Source organism: Babylonia areolata, chromosome 20 (genome assembly GCF_041734735.1).
Source record: "Babylonia areolata isolate BAREFJ2019XMU chromosome 20, ASM4173473v1, whole genome shotgun sequence".
Classification (NCBI taxonomy): domain Eukaryota; kingdom Metazoa; phylum Mollusca; class Gastropoda; order Neogastropoda; family Buccinidae; genus Babylonia; species Babylonia areolata.
Window position 1 is genome coordinate 56,016,028 of NC_134895.1, and position 22,312 is coordinate 56,038,339.

Genomic DNA, 22,312 nt, shown 5'->3' on the forward strand with positions numbered 1-22,312 from the left:
GTCAATATTCACAGCTGAACTTATCGCTGTTCTTATGGCTTTAAATTATATTCTTGATCTTCCAGTTTGCCTTCCACAAGTCTTATTTTGTGTTGATTCAAAATCTGTATTATACGCTTTAAACTCATCAAATTGTAAGAACAAGTTCAAAATAATAATAGAAATAAGTCACATTGTACATCTTATGAATTTGAGAGGAACACGTATAACTTTTTGTTGGGTTCCTTCTCACCTTGGTCTCCTATATATATAATGAATGGGCTGACAGGGCTGCAAGAAAAGGTGCAAAACACCAACAGGGAACCACAGACCTTTATGTACCTTTGTCTGTACAAGAGGGGTACCGCTTACTAGAAAAAGCATCATGGAGCAAAGTCAGGGAAGTATACCAGCAAAATGGCAAAGTTTTAAATAAAAGTATAAATAATAGTCAACAACCGGAATCTATCAATCAATCAGATTAAGGCAAATTCGGACATTATCAAACAGGATAAAGCTGAACGCTTTTATAACAAAGTTCAGCAGAGATGTTAAATGCATGTGTGGAGAATCTGTTTCTAGGAAACACATACTCTTTGAATGTCAGAGTCTGAAATCGTTTTTACCAAACTTCTCGGAAATTTCTTTTGAATGTATTTTTGACAATTTCAAGATGCTATCTGCTATTGCAGAAGGTTTGCTGCATAGTCCAATTGGACATTTGTTATAGTTGTTACAGTTGTTTGATGTTAGCGTTTCCTTCTATATTGTGCTTATGTCTCCCGTTTTAATGCTTAATTTTTTCCAATGCTCTGTATCTTCTCCCCCTCCCCCCCCCCCCCCCCCCACACACATGCGCACACACACATACACACACACCATTTTTCACCCTCACCCTCTGCCCAATACCGTTCCCTCCACCACGCCCCGCCCCGCCCTCCACCCTCCCGCACTCCCCACGCCCCCTTTTTTTTCTTCCGTCTAATATCACTTAAAGTGGAAGACATTAAACTGAAGACTACTACTACTACACACACACAAACTTTCTCAATCTCTCTCACATACCCACAAAGTCTAATGCAAAGTGCCAATCTAAATCTTTTTTACTCCAGAAAAATAACCAGAGTTGATAATTTTATTGCACAGAGGCATCAAAAGAATACACATCAGCATTCAACCAAATGACACGTTTTGTAAGTGACATCAAAAGAATACACATCAGCATTCAACCAAATGACATGTTTTATAAGTGGCAGGTTTGTCTTTGCACGTGTTCATCAATGTTAATGCAAATGTGTTGCACTCACACTTATTTTTCACAAAACACACACACTTGCTCATGCAAACACACACACACATACTCACACAGAGACCCATGTCCACATACGCGCATGCACACATGCATAAATGACTGCACACACACACACACACAACAAGATGTAGCTAGATGTGGAACGATCCCTGAGAAAGGAATGATGCATTTTGCTCCACTACTTTAAAAAAAGAAGAGAATTCAATTTTCTTAAAGGCAGTGAAGTACAATTTTCAGGTACCTTACATGGACAATTTTCATTCTGATTCTTAACTACCAGTAAAACAAGCACAGAATATGAACCTGGACAATGTTCATCCTGATTTTGAACTAAAACACAACATAGAATATCTACTTGGACAATGTTCATCCTGATTATTAACAAAAACACAACACAGAATATCTACTTGGACAATGTTCATCCTGATTCTTAACTAAAACACAACACAGAATATCTACTTGGACAATGTTCATCCTGATTCTTAACAAAAACACAACACAGAATATCTACTTGGACAATGTTCATCCTGATTCTGAACTAAAACACAACACAGAATATCTACTTGAACAATTTTCATCCTGATTCTGAACTAAAACATAACACAGAATATCTACTTGAACAATTTTCATTCTGATCCTTCAATAAAACAAACACACACAGAGAATATCAACATGAACAATTTCCAAGCTGATCCTTAACAAGAAAGCTAGAAGACGGAATTTTAATCAATAAAATTAATGTTAAGAGTCCTGGGGGCTGTCATGGAAATGGCTGGGGAGGAAGTCAGCTGTGAAATACTGGCTGTCTAGTTAACAATCATATGTACTGAAAACTGAAGCTAGCTATGATATACTGGCTGTAGCTAGCAACGAAATACTGGCTGTCTAGTTAACAATCACATGTACTGAAAACTGAAGGCGGTGCCACCTCCCACCTGTCCCTGTGGACAGGAAGACCAGACAGTGGAACACATTGTCCAGAACTGTACACACAGGCAACACAACAAGTGTGGTCTGTCGACACTGCACTCACAACCAAACTACATGGCAGCCACGATGAGCTGGAGAAAACAGCGTCGACACTGCACTCAGGTGGAGAAAACAGCATCGACATTGCACTCAGTTGGACAAAACAGCATTGACACTGCACTCAGCTGGAGAAAACAGCATCGACACTGCACTCAGGTGGAGAAAACAGCATCGACACTGCACTCAGGTGGAGAAAACAGCGTTGACACTGCACTCAGCTGGAGAAAACAGCATCGACATTGCACTCAGGTGGAGAAAACAGCGTTGACACTGCACTCAGGTGGAGAAAACAGCGTCGACACTGCACTCAGCTGGAGAAAACAGCATCGACATTGCACTCAGGTGGAGAAAACAGCGTTGACACTGCACTCACAACCAAACTACATGGCAACCACCATGAGCTGGAGAAAACAGCATCGACACTGCACTCAGCTGGAGAAAACAGCGTTGACACTGCACTCACTACCAAACTACATGGCAGCCACCATGAGCTGGAGAAAACAGCGTCGACACTGCACTCAGGTGGAGAAAACAGCGTTGACACTGCACTCACAACCAAACTACATGGCAACCACCATGAGCTGGAGAAAATGGCAGCCACCATGAGCTGGAGAAAACAGCGTCGACACTGCACTCAGGTGGAGAAAACAGCGTTGACACTGCACTCAGAACCAAACTACATGGCAACCACCATGAGCTGGAGAAAACAGCATCAACACTGCACTCAGAACCAAACTACATGGAAACCACCATGAGCTGGAGAAAACAGCGTCGACACTGCACTCAGGTGGAGAAAACAGCGTTGACACTGCACTCACAACCAAACTACATGGCAACCACCATGAGCTGGAGAAAACAGCATCAACACTGCACTCAGAACCAAACTACATGGAAACCACCATGAGCTGGAGAAAACAGCGTCGACACTGCACTCAGGTGGAGAAAACAGCGTCGACACTGCACTCAGGTGGAGAAAACAGCGTCGACACTGCACTCACAACCAAACTACATGGCAGCCACCAAGAGCTGGAGAAAACAGCGTCGACACTGCACTCAGGTGGAGAAAACAGCGTTGACACTGCACTCACAACCAAACTACATGGCAGCCACCAAGAGCTGGAGAAAACAGCGCCATCCATTGCCACAACTGGACTGATGATGTAGCTGTGTACGCCAAGAAGAAGAAGAAGAAGAAGAAGAAGAAGAAGAAGGAGGACTGTCTAGTCAGACACAGGCAACAGCAGTGAATGGACGGAATACATGTGTAGTGTGTAGGAGGATAAAGTAAAAGTCACACAACTCATATCTATTTTATTGTTATCATTCTGAGCTTACACACACACAGAGGAACAGACTGACACATGCACACACAAGCTCACTAGTTAAGGTTAAGATTCCAGTAGCACTTCACAGCCATCAGTGCAGTGAATTAATGTCCACTGTGTCTTAGGTTTGGCAAATGAAGGAGGGGCCCAATCCTCCCCTTACACATTCCCTGAGCACCAGACAAATACATCCCCAGTCCTGGTGATATGTCATGAAAATCTCCAACTCACATCATGCAATACGTCCACAGTCCTGGTGATATCTGTCATGAAAATCTCTCTCCAACTCACATCATGCCATACGTCCTCAGTCCTGGTGATATCTGTCATGAAAATCTCCAGCTCACATCATGCAATATGTCCTCAGTCATGGTGATATCTGTCATGAAAATCTCCAACTCACATCATGCGATACATCCTCAGTCCTGGTGATATCTGTCATGAAAATCTCCAGCTCACATCATGCAATATGTCCTCAGTCATGGTGATATCTGTCATGAAAATCTCCAACTCACATCATGCGATACATCCTCAGTCCTGGTGATATGTCATGAAAATCTCTCTCCAACTCACATCATGCGATACGTCCTCAGTCCTGGTGATATCTGTCATGAAAATCTCTCTCCTACTCACATCATGCAATACATCCTCAGTCCTGGTGATATCTGTCATGAAAATCTCTCTCCAACTCACATCATGCAATACGTCCTCAGTCCTGGTGATATCTGTCATGAAAATCTCTCTCCAACTCACATCATGCAATACGTCCTCAGTCCTGGTGATATGTCATGAAAATCTCTCTCCAACTCACATCATGCGATACATCCTCAGTCCTGGTGATATCTGTCATGAAAATCTCTCTCCAACTCACATCATGCAATACGTCCTCAGTCCTGGTGATATCTGTCATGAAAATCTCTCTCCAACTCACATCATGCAATACATCCTCAGTCATGGTGATATCTGTCATGAAAATCTCTCTCCAACTCACATCATGCAATACATCCTCAGTCCTGGTGATATCTGTCATGAAAATCTCTCTCCAACTCACATCATGTAATACGTTCTCAGTCCTGGTGATATCTGTCATGAAAATCTCTCTCCAACTCACATCATGTAATACGTCCTCAGTCCTGGTGATATCTGTCATGAAAATCTCTCTCCAACTCACATCATGTAATACGTCCTCAGTCCTGGTGATATCTGTCATTAAAATCTCTCTCCAACTCACATCATGTAATACGTCCTCAGTCCTGGTGATATCTGTCATGAAAATCTCTCTCCAACTCACATCATGCAATACGTCCTCAGTCCTGGTGATATGTCATGAAAATCTCTCTCCAAATCACATCATGCATTACGTCCTCAGTCCTGGTGATATGTCATGAAAATCTCCAACTCACATCATGCAATACGTCCTCAGTCCTGGTGATATCTGTCATGAAAATCTCTCTCCAACTCACATCATGCAATACGTCCTCAGTCATGGTGATATCTGTCATGAAAATCTCTCTCCAACTCACATCATGCAATACGTCCTCAGTCCTGGTGATATCTGTCATGAAAATCTCCAACTCATATCATGCAATACGTCCTCAGTCATGGTGATATCTGTCATGAAAATCTCCAACTCACATCATGCAATACATCCTCAGTCATGGTGATATCTGTCATGAAATCTTCTCACATCATGCGATACGTCCTCAGTCCTGGTGATATCTGTCATGAAAATCTCTCTCCAACTCACATCATGTAATACGTCCTCAGTCCTGGTGATATCTGTCATGAAAATCTCTCTCCAACTCACATCATGCATTACGTCCTCAGTCCTGGTGATATCTGTCATTAAAATCTCTCTCCAACTCACATCATGCAATACGTCCTCAGTCCTGGTGATATCTGTCATGAAAATCTCTCTCCAACTCACATCATGCAATACGTCCTCAGTCCTGGTGATATCTGTCATGAAAATCTCTCTCCAACTCACATCATGCAATACGTCCTCAGTCCTGGTGATATCTGTCACGAAAATCTCCAACTCACATCATGCAATACGTCCTCAGTCCTGGTGATATCTGTCATGAAAATCTCTCTCCAACTCACATCATGCGATACGTCCTCAGTCCTGGTGATATGTCATGAAAATCTCTCTCCAACTCACATCATGCAATACGTCCTCAGTCCTGGTGATATCTGTCATTAAAATCTCTCTCCAACTCACATCATGCAATACGTCCTCAGTCCTGGTGATATCTGTCATTAAAATCTCTCTCCAACTCACATCATGCAATACGTCCTCAGTCATGGTGATATCTGTCATGAAAATCTCTCTCCAACTCACATCATGCAATACGTCCTCAGTCCTGGTGATATCTGTCATTAAAATCTCTCTCCAACTCACATCATGCAATACGTCCTCAGTCCTGGTGATATCTGTCATGAAAATCTCTCTCCAACTCACATCATGCAATACGTCCTCAGTCCTGGTGATATCTGTCATGAAAATCTCTCTCCAACTCACATCATGCAATACGTCCTCAGTCCTCTTGATATCTGTCATGAAAAATCTCTCTCCAACTCACATCATGCAATACGTCCTCAGTCCTGGTGATATCTGTCATGAAAATCTCTCTCCAACTCACATCATGCAATACATCCTCAGTCCTGGTGATATCTGTCATGAAAATCTCTCTCCAACTCACATCATGCAATACGTCCTCAGTCCTGGTGATATGTCATGAAAATCTCTCTCCAACTCACATCATGCGATACATCCTCAGTCATGGTGATATTATGTGGTGTATGTCAGTATAGCTCACAGATCAGTATGGTGTATGTCAGTATAGCTCACAGATCCACACTTTTTATGTGGTGTATGTCAGTATAGCTCACAGATCAACAAACACTTTTTATGTGGTGTATGGCAGTATAGCTCACAGATCAGCAAACACTTTTTATGTGGTGTATGTCAGTATAGCTCACAGATCAGCAAACACTTTTTATGTGGTGTATGTCAGTATAGCTCACAGATCAACAAACACTTTTTATGTGGTGTATGGCAGTATAGCTCACAGATCAGCAAACACTTTTTATGTGGTGTATGTCAGTATAGCTCACAGATCAGCAAACATTTTTTATGTGGTGTATGTCAGTATAGCTCACAGATCAGCAAACACTTTTTATGTGGTGTATGTCAGTATAGCTCACAGATCAGCAAACACTTTTACTATAAATGGTTTTCACACAGACCAGTTCCTGTTTTTCTATGCTATTCCATATAGCCCTGCAGATGACACATAGATAACAACAAACACACTTACTTTAAATGTTAGATATGGCATTTCTTTGAAAAAAAAAAAAAAACCCAACCAAACACGCTGATACTTTCTTGAAAGTCATCAAATTCTAAGCTTGATTTTTGCACCAAATGTAATAGTGGTTAGCATTTCTTACACTGATTCCTTAAAATGTCAGTTACTCAAGTGAAGTCAAGCGCCTTTAACACCTGAAAGATCATCTTCATTTCAGTTTTTCCCCACTTGTCTTCCTTTTGCATGTCCTCACTTTTCCTCTATGTAGATGTAGAGTTCTCAATCACCATCCATCCTGACCTTCAGTAAGCAGTATCATACACATCTTCAAGTTACAATAGTTAGGTAAACCACACTTGTATCTTTCCTTTTACCTTAAAAAAATGAGTATAGATCCTTTTAAAATCTTTCAGGATAAAACAACACATTTTTTGCCATGCACACACAGACTATTATAAACTCTGCACAAACACAAAAACACACATGATGAACAAACAATAATACCCAAAGAAAAAAGCAATAAGTTATACTCACGACAACCAAACCACACTTCATGCACCACATTGTACAGAACATGCAAACATTTCACACAGCTAAAAAGCACCGACGTTACAACAGCACACCGCTGTAACCCGAGTGCTTGTGGTTGGTGGGGGGCGGTGGCCGAATGGGGAGCTGAGGACACATGTTCAGCTTCCTGTAGAAGCGCAGCACATCACAGCTGGCTCGCACGCAGGATGGATCAAAGCCGACCACCCTCAGCCCCTGCAGGCTCTTGGCGCGGGACAACGCCACGTACGCCTGTCCGTCCTCAAACACTTTGTCCAGTTTGAGCTCCACACAGTCCAGCGTCATTCCCTGCAAGGCCATGAGGAAGACAGCATCAGCACAGCATAGTCAACATTAACACCATCCATTTATTCAGTCCAGAGTCATTCCCTGCAAGGCCATGAGGAAGACAGCATCAGCACAGCATAGTCAACATTAACACCATCCATTTGTTCAAAGGCCATTCACATCAGGCTACGTTTACACCAAGTCCAGCCAGTTGCTGACAAGACCTGGCTGAGAATTGTGTCCGAAGTGTGTTGCTGTCAGGCTGACGGCAACTGGCTGTGTGTGACTGAAGTGTGTTGCTTTGTCAGGCTGACGGCAACTGGCTGTGTGTGACTGAAGTGTGTTGCTGTCAGGCTGACGGCAACAGGCTGTCTGAAGTGTGTTGCTGTCAGGCTGACGGCAACTGGCTGTGTGTGACTGAAGTGTGTTGCTGTCAGGCTGACGGCAACTGGCTGTGTGTGACTGAAGTGTGTTGCTGTCAGGCTGACGGCAACTGGCTGTCTGAAGTGTGTTGCTGTCAGGCTGACGGCAACTGGCTGTGTGTGACTGAATTGTGTTGCTTTGTCAGGCTGACAGCAACTGGCTGTGTGTGACTGAAGTGTGTTGCTATGTTAGGCTGATGGCAACTGGCTGTGTGTGACTGAAGTGTGTTGCTGTGTCAGGCTGACGGCAACTGGCTATGTGTGACTGAAGTGTGTTGCTGTGTCAGGCTGACAGCAACTGGCTGTGTGTGAATGAAGTGTGTTGCTATGTCAGGCTGACAGCAACATGCTGTGTCTGAAATGTGTTGCTATGTCAGGCTGACAGCAACTGGCTGTGTCTGAAGTGTGTTGCTGTGTCAGGCTGACAGCAACTGGCTGTCTGAAGTGTGTTGCTGTGTCAGGCTGACAGCAACTGGCTGTGTCTGAAGTGTGTTGCTGTGTCAGGCTGACAGCAGCTGGCTGTGTCTGAAGTGTGTTGCTATGTCAGGCTGACAGCAACAGGCTGTGTCTGAAGTGTGTTGCTGTGTCAGGCTGATGGCAACTGGCTGTGTCTGAAGTGTGTTGCTGTGTCAGGCTGACAGCAACTGGTTATGTCTGAAGTGTGTTGCTGTGTCAGGCTGACAGCAACAGGCTGTGTCTGAAGTGTGTTGCTGTGTCAGGCTGACAGCAACATGCTGTGTCTAAAGTGTGTTGCTGTGTCAGGCTGACAGCAACATGCTGTGTCTGAAGTGTGTTGCTGTGTCAGGCTGACAGCAACATGCTGTGTCTAAAGTGTGTTGCTGTGTCAGGCTGACAGCAACATGCTGTGTCTGAAGTCTGTTGCTGTGTCAGGCTGACAGCAGCTGGCTGTCTGACGTGTGTTACTGTGTCAGGCTGACAGCAACTGGCTGTGTCTGAAGTGTGTTGCTGTGTCAGGCTGACAGCAACTGGCTGTGTCTGAAGTGTGTTGCTGTGTCAGGCTGACAGCAGCTGGCTGTGTCTGAAGTGTGTTGCTGTGTCAGGCTAACAGCAACTGGCTGTGTCTGAAGTGTGTTGCTGTGTCAGGCTGACAGCAGCTGGCTGTGTCTGAAGTGTGTTGCTGTGTCAGGCTGACAGCAACTGGCTGTGTCTGAAGTGTGTTGCTGTGTCAGGCTGACAGCAGCTGGCTGTGTCTGAAGTGTGTTGCTGTGTCAGGCTGACAGCAACTGGCTGTGTCTGAAGTGTGTTGCTGTGTCAGGCTGACAGCAACTGGCTGTGTCTGAAGTGTGTTGCTGTGTCAGGCTGGCAGCAGCTGGCTGTGTCTGAAGTGTGTTGCTGTGTCAGGCTGACGGCAACTGGCTGTGTCTGAAGTGTGTTGCTGTGTCAGGCTGACGGCAACTGGCTGGGCTTAATGTGAATGAGCCTTAACCTGCTAATTTTGTATTTCTTTTTTTATCACAACAGATTTCTCTGTGAAACACAGGTCATACATCAGTCACAAACGCAAAGAATTGGGGATTATGTAATTTACACAATCCCAGTCCTTTACTAATGGGGTGGGGGTGGGAGCATGGGGGAACAACAGTCACAGCCAGCTTTTGTGTTTAAAAGGTCTGTTTACTATTGATATGATCAAAACTGTGTGATTTTGGAAAGTCTTCAAACAATTCTTTTCTTTTTTCTAAGACATTCTGAGACTTTGCGCTTCACCCTGTCAAATGTCAGAGACTGACAAGGAAAGTGAACTTGACTGACTGTCAAATGTCAGAGACTGACAAGGAAAGTGAACATGACTGACTGTCAAATGTCAGAGACTGACAAGGAAAGTGAACATGACTGACTGTCAAATGTCAGAGACTGACAAGTGAACTTGACTGACTGTCAAATGTCAGAGACTGACAAGGAAAGTGAACTTGACTGACTGTCAAATGTCAGAGACTGACAAGGAAAGTGAACATGACTGACTGTCAAATGTCAGAGACTGACAAGGAAAGTGAACTTGACTGACTGTCAAATGTCAGAGACTGACAAGGAAAGTGAACATGACTGACTGTCAAATGTCAGAGACTGACAAGGAAAGTGAACTTGACTGACTGTCAAATGTCAGAGACTGACAAGGAAAGTGAACATGACTGACTGTCAAATGTCAGAGACTGACAAGTGAACTTGACTGACTGTCAAATGTCAGAGACTGACAAGGAAAGTGAACTTGACTGACTGTCAAATGTCAGAGACTGGCAAGGAAAGTGAACATGACTGACTGTCAAATGTCAGAGACTGGCAAGGAAAGTGAACTTGACTGACTGTCAAATGTCAGAGACTGACAAGGAACGTGAACTTGACTGACTGTCAAATGTCAGAGACTGGCAAGGAAAGTGAACTTGACTGACTGTCAAATGTCAGAGACTGACAAGGAAAGTGAACTTGACTGCCATACTATTCTGTGTTCAGTTTCTCATTCTTAGTCCAGTACTAACAGACAGGCTGTGTGTGTTAACACTTTGTACCCCATCAGTGCAACTGCACTGCAGATTCTGTTAACCTATTATCCTACAACAGCTGAGTGCACCATCAAAGTCATACTTCATACACGAGACACTCACAGTGTCATCAAAAACATTCTCAATCCCCTTGGAAAACACATGAAAAATGTATAGGCTAAAGCTAGCAAGCTGAAAGCACTGAGTAAAAAAGTGAAACTGAATGTGCCCACTGCAGTACCAATATATCCATACTCAGTCTAAGGGAACCAAAAGGCAGAATGGATAAATCAGCACTCTGGAACATGGACTGGATGGAAATGAACTGAACAGATCTCATAAAAAAGGCAACATTAAACGACAATAAATTTGCCTGTCAACATAACGTGTCCACTTACCAATATGTACACATGTGTAAACACAAATGTACACACACACCAGCTACAGACTGACATTCCCTTAAATCATAATTCCCTTGCAAACACATGCATATCACTGAAAAGCAGGTTTATGTGTTGCCTCACAAACGTGTATCCTGATCACAGTGACTGGTGGGTAAATGGTGCAGATTTTTCTGATCTCCCAAGTCAGGAGATTTGCAGACCTGCTAGCGCCTGAAGATCAAATACACAGGTTAAACATCCTGCAATTCATGTCAAGGTTTGGTGGGTTATGTAAACATAAGCAGCATGCCCCATCCCCCAAAATGGTGGGGGTGAACAACTGTTATCCATGGAAAAACCCACTCTGCATGTGGGTGAATGCCCCATCCCCCAAAATGGAGTACAACTGCTACATGGTGGGGGTGAACAACTGTCATCTATGGAAAAACCCACTCTTCATGTGGGTGAATGCCCCATCCCCCAAAATGGTGGGGGTGAACAACTGTCATCTATGGAAAAACCCACTCTTCATGTGGGTGAATGCCCCATCCCCCAAAATGAAGTACGACTTCCTACATGGTGGGGGTGAACAACTGTCATCTATGGAAAAACCCACTCTGCATGTGGGTGAACATGGGACTTACAGCCCACCAACAAAGAAGAAGAAGAAGAAAACAAACATATCATTATGACCAGCCACGAACAAAGAAGAAGAAGAAGAAGAAAACAAACATATAATTATGACCAATTGCTACTCCAATACAATACTCTGGCACATTTGTATATTGTTGCGAAGCAAGTAAATGTGTTGTCTCACAATGCTGCACAGCAGGTAAATGTGTTGTCTCACAATGCTGCACAGCAGGTAAATGTGTTGTCTCACAATGCTGCACAGCAGGTAAATGTGTTGTCTCACAATGCTGCACAGCAGGTAAATGTGTTGTCTCACAATGCTGCACAGCAGGTAAATGTGTTGTCTCACAATGCTGCACAGCAGGTAAATGTGTTGTCTCACAATGCTGCACAGCAGGTAAATGTGTTGTCTCACAACGCTGCACAGCAGGTAAATGTGTTGTCTCACAATGCTGCACAGCAGGTAAATGTGTTGTCTCACAATGCTGCACAGCAGGTAAATGTGTTTCCTCACAATGCTGCACAGCAGGTAAATGTGTTGTCTCACAATGCTGCACAGCAGGTAAATGTGTTGTCTCACAATGCTGCACAGCAGGTAAATGTGTTGTCTCACAATGCTGCACAGCAGGTAAATGTGTTGTCTCACAACGTTGCACAGCAGGTAAATGTGTTGTCTCACAATGCTGCACAGCAGGTAAATGTGTTGTCTCACAACGTTGCACAGCAGGTAAATGTGTTGTCTCACAATGCTGCACAGCAGGTAAATGTGTTGTCTCACAACGTTGCACAGCAGGTAAATGTGTTGTCTCACAATGCTGCACAGCAGGTAAATGTGTTGTCTCACAACGTTGCACAGCAGGTAAATGTGTTGTCTCACAACGTTGCACAGCAGGTAAATGTGTTTCCTCACAATGCTGCACAGCAGGTAAATGTGTTGTCTCACAATGCTGCACAGCAGGTAAATGTGTTTCCTCACAATGCTGCACAGCAGGTAAATGTGTTGTCTCACAATGCTGCACAGCAGGTAAATGTGTTGTCTCACAACGCTGCACAGCAGGAAAATGTGTTTCCTCACAATGCTGCACAGCAGGTAAATGTGTTGTCTCACAATGCTGCACAGCAGGTAAATGTGTTGTCTCACAATGCTGCACAGCAGGTAAATGTGTTGTCTCACAATGCTGCACAGCAGGAAAATGTGTTTCCTCACAATGCTGCACAGCAGGTAAATGTGTTGTCTCACAATGCTGCACAGCAGGTAAATGTGTTGTCTCACAATGCTGCACAGCAGGTAAATGTGTTGTCTCACAATGCTGCACAGCAGGTAAATGTGTTGTCTCACAATGCTGCACAGCAGGTAAATGTGTTGTCTCACAATGCTGCACAGCAGGTAAATGTGTTTCCTCACAATGCTGCACAGCAGGTAAATGTGTTGTCTCACAATGCTGCACAGCAGGTAAATGTGTTTCCTCACAATGCTGCACAGCAGGTAAATGTGTTGTCTCACAATGCTGCACAGCAGGTAAATGTGTTGCCTGAACATTGCAAAGCAGGTATATGAGTTTCCTGACAAAAATGTATATTATCCTGACCAAGCATGCCACAGCACCAACCTGACTTTTGTGTATAGAGATGGCCCAGGCCAGCTTGAGGGGGACCTGTTTGCGTGTCAGCACCACACCGCCAAACATTTTAAAACTCCAGCGGGTTGGTTTGATGACCTCTTGTACACCACACACAAACTTCACCACAGGACAGCCTGTAAATAAGAAAACAGAACAAATGAAAATTTTAAAAAAACTGAAAGAAAAAAAATTGAAACATGTAATCAAATCAAATCAAATCATTAATCCACTTTAACTTGTGCGATCACAGGCTTGTTGTAAACACAAACATGAATTGATCAACATGAACAAAGAGATTAAAACTAGTCAAATAAGAATCCCAGTAGCTGACGACAAACTAAAACAAGCCTCCCCCCTCCACCCACACACACACATACATACACATGTTAAGACAATAGGGCATTGCACAATTAACAATATTTACAAATAAGAAACATCCAACAAATAAATGGTAAATATAACTAAAATAAAATGCACACACACACACACACACACGAGTGCGCAGACACATATTAAGACCATAAGGTATTGTACAACAATACATATCTATATATATATATCCGGGTATATAAACATCCAGGAGATAAATCGTATATATAAGTAAAATGCACACACACACACACACACGCACACGCACACACACACACAAACATACGTTAAGACCTAAGGTATTGTACAACAAATATATATATATATATATATATATATATATATATAAACATGCAGGAGATAAATTGTATATATGAGTAAAATGCACACACACCACACACTCACACCTGCATATTTCACACCAATAAATTCAGTACATTTAACCCTTTCGCTGCCAGGAAAATAAAATTTAATTGAAATCTATTTGCCAGGGTTTTTTCACAAAAAAACGGGTATAAATTTTCAAAAAATTCTGTGCTCTTTGTTATTGGAGAAAGACCCATGAAAGTATATATTTTCTGAAAGGTAAATGAACAAAGAATACAAAACACATGCTGTTTTTCCCATTTTATATATTTTTAGTGACATGCTGTTGTTTTGAAATCAGTGTTTTGTTTTTTGCCACATTTTCAACTTGTTCATTACAAACATTAGTCAGGTAATTTGCACAAAAACATCATATTTTCTGGACAAATGAATATCTGCAAACACAAAATCATACTAGAACAACCACAATATATATATTTTTTAAAGAGATAGATACACAATACATTGTGACTTCTCCAAGTGATAAGATGGATGTGAGGCCACGCCCCCCTCAGTCTCCACCCCCCCTCCTCTTCACCCCTCTCACACGGTCACTTGATTCAGTTCTCATCAGACCGCGTTGGCTGCGTGCCAAGCATATCGCTCTGCTACTAATTCGGTCATCTTCTGTCGTCTGCTAACATCTGTACAGCTGACATCACTCACTGACAGTCGCATCTTGGCCACTCTCTTGATTGCTCCCTTTATTTTCTATCAGATCGTCCTATAAATGTTCATCACTATCTTCTCCTTCGAATTTACGCTTCAATTCTTTCTGAGCATCAGCTAAAGAAAGAAATCTTGGTTGATTTAGTTCGTCACGATCGCATGTCTTGAGCACGGCGTCATTCCGACATTTTGTTGAGCGAGCGAGGAGAGAAGCCAGGCAAACACTAGGACAGTGACCCAACCAAAACATTCAAATAAAGGACTGCTTCATGACGTAGATGGGGTTTCTAGCTATGAATAGAATCTAGAGAGATTCCCCAGGCTAAAGCTACCACTATTCTTGTCAACGAAGTGAATGCAACCCAAGGAAAAGTCAGAATATATCGATGACGAGTTATCTCGTCATTGTGGCAGCGAAGCATACATGCTTGCCATGACGAGTTATCTCGTCATGCAGGCAGCCTAGGGGTTAACAGTAAGATACATGAAATCCCTGACAAAAACAACAAAAAACCGAAAAAATCACTTTCGATCACACACACACTGTGGCTGGCCCATACTCAGCCACTCAGTCCCACATGCACACATAATGTCTGCAGCCCTGCATTTGTCTGATGGTGAAGTTCATGTGTCCACACACACAAACTTCATGAACAGGACAGTCTGTAAATAAGTAAAGAAATGAGGAAAGAAAAGAAATGGAAATGAAGTACTGTGCTGCAGTGGCCATGTTTTCCCCTGAATGATATTGGTTTATTCCCCAAGCCCCACCACAACCCCCCTCACACTCCCCCCCAAAATAAAACCTGAACTGATTAATCAATTACAACAGACAGCCAAGCAAGCAAACAAACATGCAATCAACACAAACACATCTATACAAAAGATATCAAAACTAGCCAGTCAGTGAATCTACCACATAAATAAACAAACACATCTATACAAAAGATATCAAAACTACCCAGTCAGTGAATCTACCACATGAATAAACAAACACATCTATACAAAAGATATCAAAACTAGCCACTCAATGAATCTACCACATGAATAAACAAACAGCTGGTTCGCTGACTATTGCACACTACTTTCCAACACAAAGCAAAAAACACGGTGCTCGTGACATGCTCAAACCACCTCTGAACATCATATTGTAGTAACATACAAATAATAACTCACATACATACATAATACAAGCAAGTATGTTGATGAAAATTAAAACAAACATAAAACGCTGAAGCATAATCATGAAATACACTGCCTCTCCCTTTCCCACACACACACACACATACTGCATGAAAACATAGTGCACAAGCCTCTCCCTTTCACACACACACACACATACTGTATGAAAACATAGTGTACAATCCTCTCCCTTTCACATACACACTGCATGAAAACACAGTGCACAATCCTCTCCCTTTCACACACATACTACATGAAAACATAGTGCACAAGCCTCTCCCTTTCACACACACATACTGCATGAACACATAGTGTACAATCCTCTCCCTTTCACACACACACACTGCATGAAAACATAGTGCACAATCCTCTCCCTTTCACACACACACATACTGCATGAAAACATAGTGCACAAGTCTCTCCCTTTCACACACTGCATGAACACATAGTGCACAATCCTCTCCCTTTCACAAACACACATACTGCATGAAAACATAGTGCACAAGTCTCTCCCTTTCACACACTGCATGAAAACATAGTGCACAAGCCTCTCCCTTTCACACACACAGCATGAACACATAGTGCACAAGCCTCTCCCTTTCACACAAACACACTGCATGAAAACATAGTGCACAAGCCTCTCCCTTTCACACACACTGCATGAAAACATAGTGCACAAGCCTCTCCCTTTCACACACACACACTGCATGAAAACATAGTGCACAATCCTCTCCCTTTCACACACATACACACTGCATGAACACATAGTGCACAATCCTCTCCCTTTCACACACACACACACTGCATGAAAACATAGTGCACAATCCTCTCCCTTTCACACACACACACACACTGCATGAAAACATAGTGCACAAGCCTCTCCCTTTCACACACACATACTGCATGAAAACATAGTGCACAATCCTCTCCCTTTCACACACACACATACTGCATGAAAACATAGTGCACAAGCCTCTCCCTTTCACACACACTGCATGACAACATAGTGCACAAGCCTCTCCCTTTCACACACACACACACTGCATGAAAACATAGTGCAGAATCCTCTCCCTTTCACACACACACACACACACTGCATGAAAACATAGCGCACAAGCCTCTCCCTTTCACACACACACTTCATGAAAACATAGTGCACAAGCCTCTCCCTTTCACACACATACTGCATGAAAACATAGTGCACAATCCTCTCCCTTTCACACACACACACACTGCATGAAAACATAGTGCACAAGTCTCTCCCTTTCACACACACTGTATGAAAACATAGTGCACAATCCTCTCCCTTTCACACACATACTGCATGAAAACATAGTGCAAAATCCTCTCCCTTTCACACACACACACATACTGCATGAAAACATAGTGCACAAGTCTCTCCCTTTCACACACTGCATGAAAACATAGTGCACAAGCCTCCCACTTTCACACACACACTGTATGAAAACATAGTGCACAATCCAAGTCCAAAGAGAGAGAACCCACCTTCGTTAGAAGAATCAAAACCTGTCACAATGCCTCTGGCTCCATTCACTAGACCCCGACTGACTTCAAGATTTTTACACAGCAGTACCTGGTTGGAGCACAGAAAGCAAAAGAATTCAAAATATTAGGGATTTTCTCCTTTACACAAAATATGGATGGTATTCGCAATAAATACCATATTTTTCAGTAGGTATAATTATGATATATAAATGAGTTGGTGATGGTGTGTTCTTATTTTTGACTTTTTTTTTTTTTTTGCCTAGACTTAAGCATAATGCATCTTCAAAATCATAAGCATGAAGAGGTTTATACCTAAAAGTCATTTCTGGCATATAAGTTACAAGGGCAAACCGTGCAAACAAAGGTATCTCTGACTCAGTTACATGTGCAAACCGTGCAAACAAAGGTATCTCTGACTCAGTTACATGGGCAAACCATGCAAACAAAGGTATCGGTGAATCAGTTACATGTGCAAACCGTGCAAACAAAGGTATCTCTGACTCAGTTACATGTGCAAACCATGCAAACAAAGGGATCGGTGACTCAGTTATATAGGCAAACTATGCAAACAAAGGTATCTCTGACTCAGTCACAAGGGCAAACCGTGCAAACAAAGGTATCTCTGACTCAGTTACAAGGGCAAACCGTGCAAACAAAGGTATCTGTGACTCAGTTACATGGGCAAACCATGCAAACAAAGGTATCTGTGACTCAGTTACATGGGCAAACCATGCAAACAAAGGTATCTGTGACTCAGTTACATGTGCAAACCATGCAAACAAAGGTATCTGTGACTCAGTTACAAGGGCAAACCATGCAAACAAAGGTATCGGTGACTCAGTTACATGTGCAAACCATGCAAACAAAGGTATCTGTGACTCAGTTACATGGGCAAACCATGCAAACAAAGGTTATTCTGACTCAGTTACATGGGCAAACCGTGCAAACAAAGGTATCGGTGACTCAGTTACATGGGCAAACCATGCAAACAAAGGTATCTGTGACTCAGTTACAAGGGCAAACCATGCAAACAAAGGTATCTGTGACTCAGTTACATGGGCAAACCATGCAAACAAAGGTTATTCTGACTCAGTTACAAGGGCAAACCATGCAAACAAAGGTATCTGTGACTCAGTTACATGGGCAAACCATGCAAACAAAGGTTATTCTGACTCAGTTACAAGGGCAAACCATGCAAACAAAGGTATCTGTGACTCAGTTACATGGGCAAACCATGCAAACAAAGGTTAATCTGACTCAGTTACATGGGCAAACCATGCAAACAAAGGTATCTGTGACTCAGTTACATGGGCAAACCATGCAAACAAAGGTATCTCTGACTCAGTTACATGGGCAAACCATGCAAACAAAGGTTAATCTGACTCAGTTACATGGGCAAACCATGCAAACAAAGGTTAATCTGACTCAGTTACATGGGCAAACCATGCAAACAAAGAATGAAAGAGAACAGTAACAAGGAAAAATTCTTTGCTGCTGACAAAAACATGTTAAACAAAAAGCTGATGAACTATTTATTGTCATTGTTTAGTTGTACGTGTGGAGGTATTTCAGTATCTCTCATGATGGTGATTACAATCAATATATTCCTTCAGCTTCATTAATCTTATCATGAAAAAATAACCAAAGACTTTTGGGACAAAGTTCATTACAAATATAACAAAATATTATTCAAAAAACAAAACAAAACAAAAAAACAGCAAACAACCAACCACACTGGGCTTGAAATCAATGTTCAGTTTATCACTCCCTTCAGTCCTGTAATGTGATTGATGATGATGATGATGATGGTGATGGTGATGATGATGATGATGATGATGATGATCACTGACATAACAAACAAAACAACCAAACTGGGCTGGAAATCAATGTTCAGTTTATCATTCCCTTCAGTCCTGTAATGTGATTGATGATGATGATGATGATGATGATGATGATGAGGATGGTGATGATGATGATGATGATGATGAGGAGGAGGATGGTGATGATGATGATGATGATGATGATGATCACTGACATAACAAACAAAACAACCAAACTGGGCTGGAAATCAATGTTCAGTTTATCATTCCCTTCAGTCCTGTAATGTGATTGATGATGATGATGATGATGATCACTGACATAACAAAAAGAAAACCAAATTATTGTATTATATCATTGTATTACTTCTTTTTGTTACAACAGATTTCTCTGTGTGAAATTCAGGCTGCTCTCCCCAGGGAGAGCGCATCACTACACTGAGAGCACCACCCATTTTGGGGGGGGTATTTTTTCTGCCTGCATCCTTTTTGTTGCCATGGGTTCTTTTATGTGCGCTAAGTGCATGCTGTATACAGGACCTCAGTTTATCGTCTTATCTGAATGACTAGCGTCCAGACCACCACTCAAGGTCTAGTGGAGGGGGAGAAAATACTGGCGATTCTGCTGGGATTTGAACCAGTGCACTCAGATTCTCTCGCTTCCAAGGCGGATGCGTTACCTCTGGGCCATCACTCCACATATTGCAACAGAATATTTCTAGTGATTCCAAGTGATACAGAGTGCACACTGACCTGTGCCCCCACTTTGAGAGACACAACGCTGCTGACAGGACACAACTTGTCCAAGTTCTCCGCGTACGCAGGCTCTGAGTCACTGGCAATGAAGGTCTTTTCTGCACCTGAACAAAAAACAGTGCAAGTCAACAATGCTGTCTGCCTAGTTTCTTCTCAGTCATAAGGCACACAACAGAATTAGACCAAAGGGCCCTATCATAGCTATATAACATTTTGAATCTAATCTGTTTCAAACTCTGTGTGCTGCCTATCATAGCTGTGACCAAGCGCGCTATGCTTGCTCCAACACTATTCACGCACAAGCCACAGCAGACGACAGTTTTCCCTCATAACCCGCGCACAGAATATGTGACGTCACTCTGCTTACATCATTTTGTCCTGGCCAGACCACCTGCTGACTGCTCGACCAGTGTCAAGTCGTGATACGTCATTGGCTGAGAGCAAACTTGTGTTTCTGTTCCACAGTATTTAATTAATAACTCTTTTGTCGGATCAGTAAACTACTAGTATTATATACTGGCAGAATCGTCTTAATTCCATCTTTAAATCTATTCCATTTATGTTTACCTACGTGAAACTGATTTAACGCAGTTTGTAATTTTCAGCGACGAGCTCGTTAAAACTGACCCTGTTCAGGTGACTTAAATTAAGATTATAAATTCATCTTAAATAATCAACACTTCATTTTACACTCATTATAAAGTAGGCGTTGAGCTCTTTCTTTTGCAACTTATCCGATGCAAATCGGTTCAGGAATCATTCAGAAATCTGTTACTGAACACCTTGTAACAAGCACAGTTCTCATCAGATTTCTTCAGATTAGTGACGATCTGGTTTGCAGCCCACGTGATTGTCTTTGTAGTTCGCCTAATTTGTATAAATTGGCCGAGCGGGTGATGAGTGGTCACTACCCGAGCCAGCCGTGGCCAGCACCTGCTCTCTTTGTCTCTTGCTGTGTCGCGGGCAGTGTGTCGGGTGTGTTCTCACAACAGTGACACCTCGCTACGTATGGCTGTAAGTACTATTGTGTAGAACGTGTTGACTTGTAAATTGTATTATTCGACACAGTACTTGTGTTCATATGAGTATGTTCAGTTATTGCTTTGTTCAGTTAATGCTTTGTTCAGTTATTGCTTTGACATGTTAGTCACAGCTCGGCTATGATTGATCTAGAAAATTGCCATGTCGTCATATGCTCGTAGCGGTGTTCCATTTGATTCTTAACGTCACAGTCAGTGACGTCTCTGGACACTAGTAGTTTGTTCCAGAATGTTCTAGTGAGTGCGTAAAGTTCATTCACCACTTAATGGTTAAACCATGATGGTGCTTCACTTACTATCTGGTCTATCAGTTTGCCAGTATAATATCAAAGCCACTGATTCTATTATCTTGTTTATTATTCATGTATTATTTTACATGCTGATATCAATTGTACTGCTACAGTGTGCTCAGTACTCTAAGAGGTGTGTAGTATTCTGCTGTTGTGATTACAAGATAGTGTTGGATTAATTGTTTCAATCACTTTAACTGCACTATTTAAATGTATTAGGAATGTCATTTGATGTCAGTGTTTGGTCTTCACACATATGGAATACCAAGTGGTAATCTTTCCATGTAATATGTATACATGTGCTTTATTATTCACTTGTGCCGACATGTTGTGCTAATGACATTTGTTTGTGTCATTCCAGGCACTGTCTTCTCTTTTTATCTTCTTCTTCTCATTGTCTTCTCTTAGACTAGTTCTCTTCTAGTCTTCTTCTTCTTAGTTCTTCTCCTAGTTGTCTTCTTCTCATTATTTCTTCTTTTAGAATATTGTAAATAAAACAATAGAAAAACCCATTTGTGACTGGCCTCTATATGTTCCTGGCCTGTGCGTGGGATCTTGTCTATCCTTCAATTAATCATATTTAGTTAAGTCTTTTGTGCCATACCCTTCAGTAACCACTCGGTACACGGCTACATAGCTATATAACATTTTGAATTCAAAATGTTTCAAACTCTGTGTGCTTTGCTAGATTCATTTACAAGTCATCAGTGAGTGCAAATTTCGAACAGAAAAAAAAAATAATCATATCACTGTAGTGTATGATAGAATAAGAAGGGAGGAAGTTTTATATCTTGTTTCCAACTGCTTTATGTTTCTGATCAGTCTGGAAGTTTTCAGTTCATGAATTCTAAGATTTGTTTGTGAGTGATTTTATTTCTAACCCATACAAATTGGTCGTCTGTGGGAGAAGTCAGGGGAGCTAACTGGAGCAACAAGTGAGTCAAACATCGTGGGGGGGGAAATTTT

At 42.2% G+C, this 22,312-nt stretch overlaps 1 protein-coding gene across 1 annotated transcript in view; it reads right to left on the reverse strand.

Moving 5' to 3' along the window:
* Positions 1-6,389: 6,389 nt before the first annotated feature.
* The window catches only part of LOC143295215 (ATP-dependent DNA helicase PIF1-like), a 46,721-nt gene continuing 30,798 nt past the window's right edge, over positions 6,390-22,312 (reverse strand). The window contains exons 10-13 of the mRNA XM_076606787.1: positions 20,014-20,120; positions 17,444-17,531; positions 13,340-13,485; positions 6,390-7,814 (exon numbers count right to left, since the gene is read on the reverse strand). Of these exons, the coding sequence (XP_076462902.1) occupies positions 7,566-7,814; positions 13,340-13,485; positions 17,444-17,531; positions 20,014-20,120 (590 nt within the window). The 3' untranslated portion in view covers positions 6,390-7,565. The remainder of the gene's footprint in view (positions 7,815-13,339; positions 13,486-17,443; positions 17,532-20,013; positions 20,121-22,312) is intronic.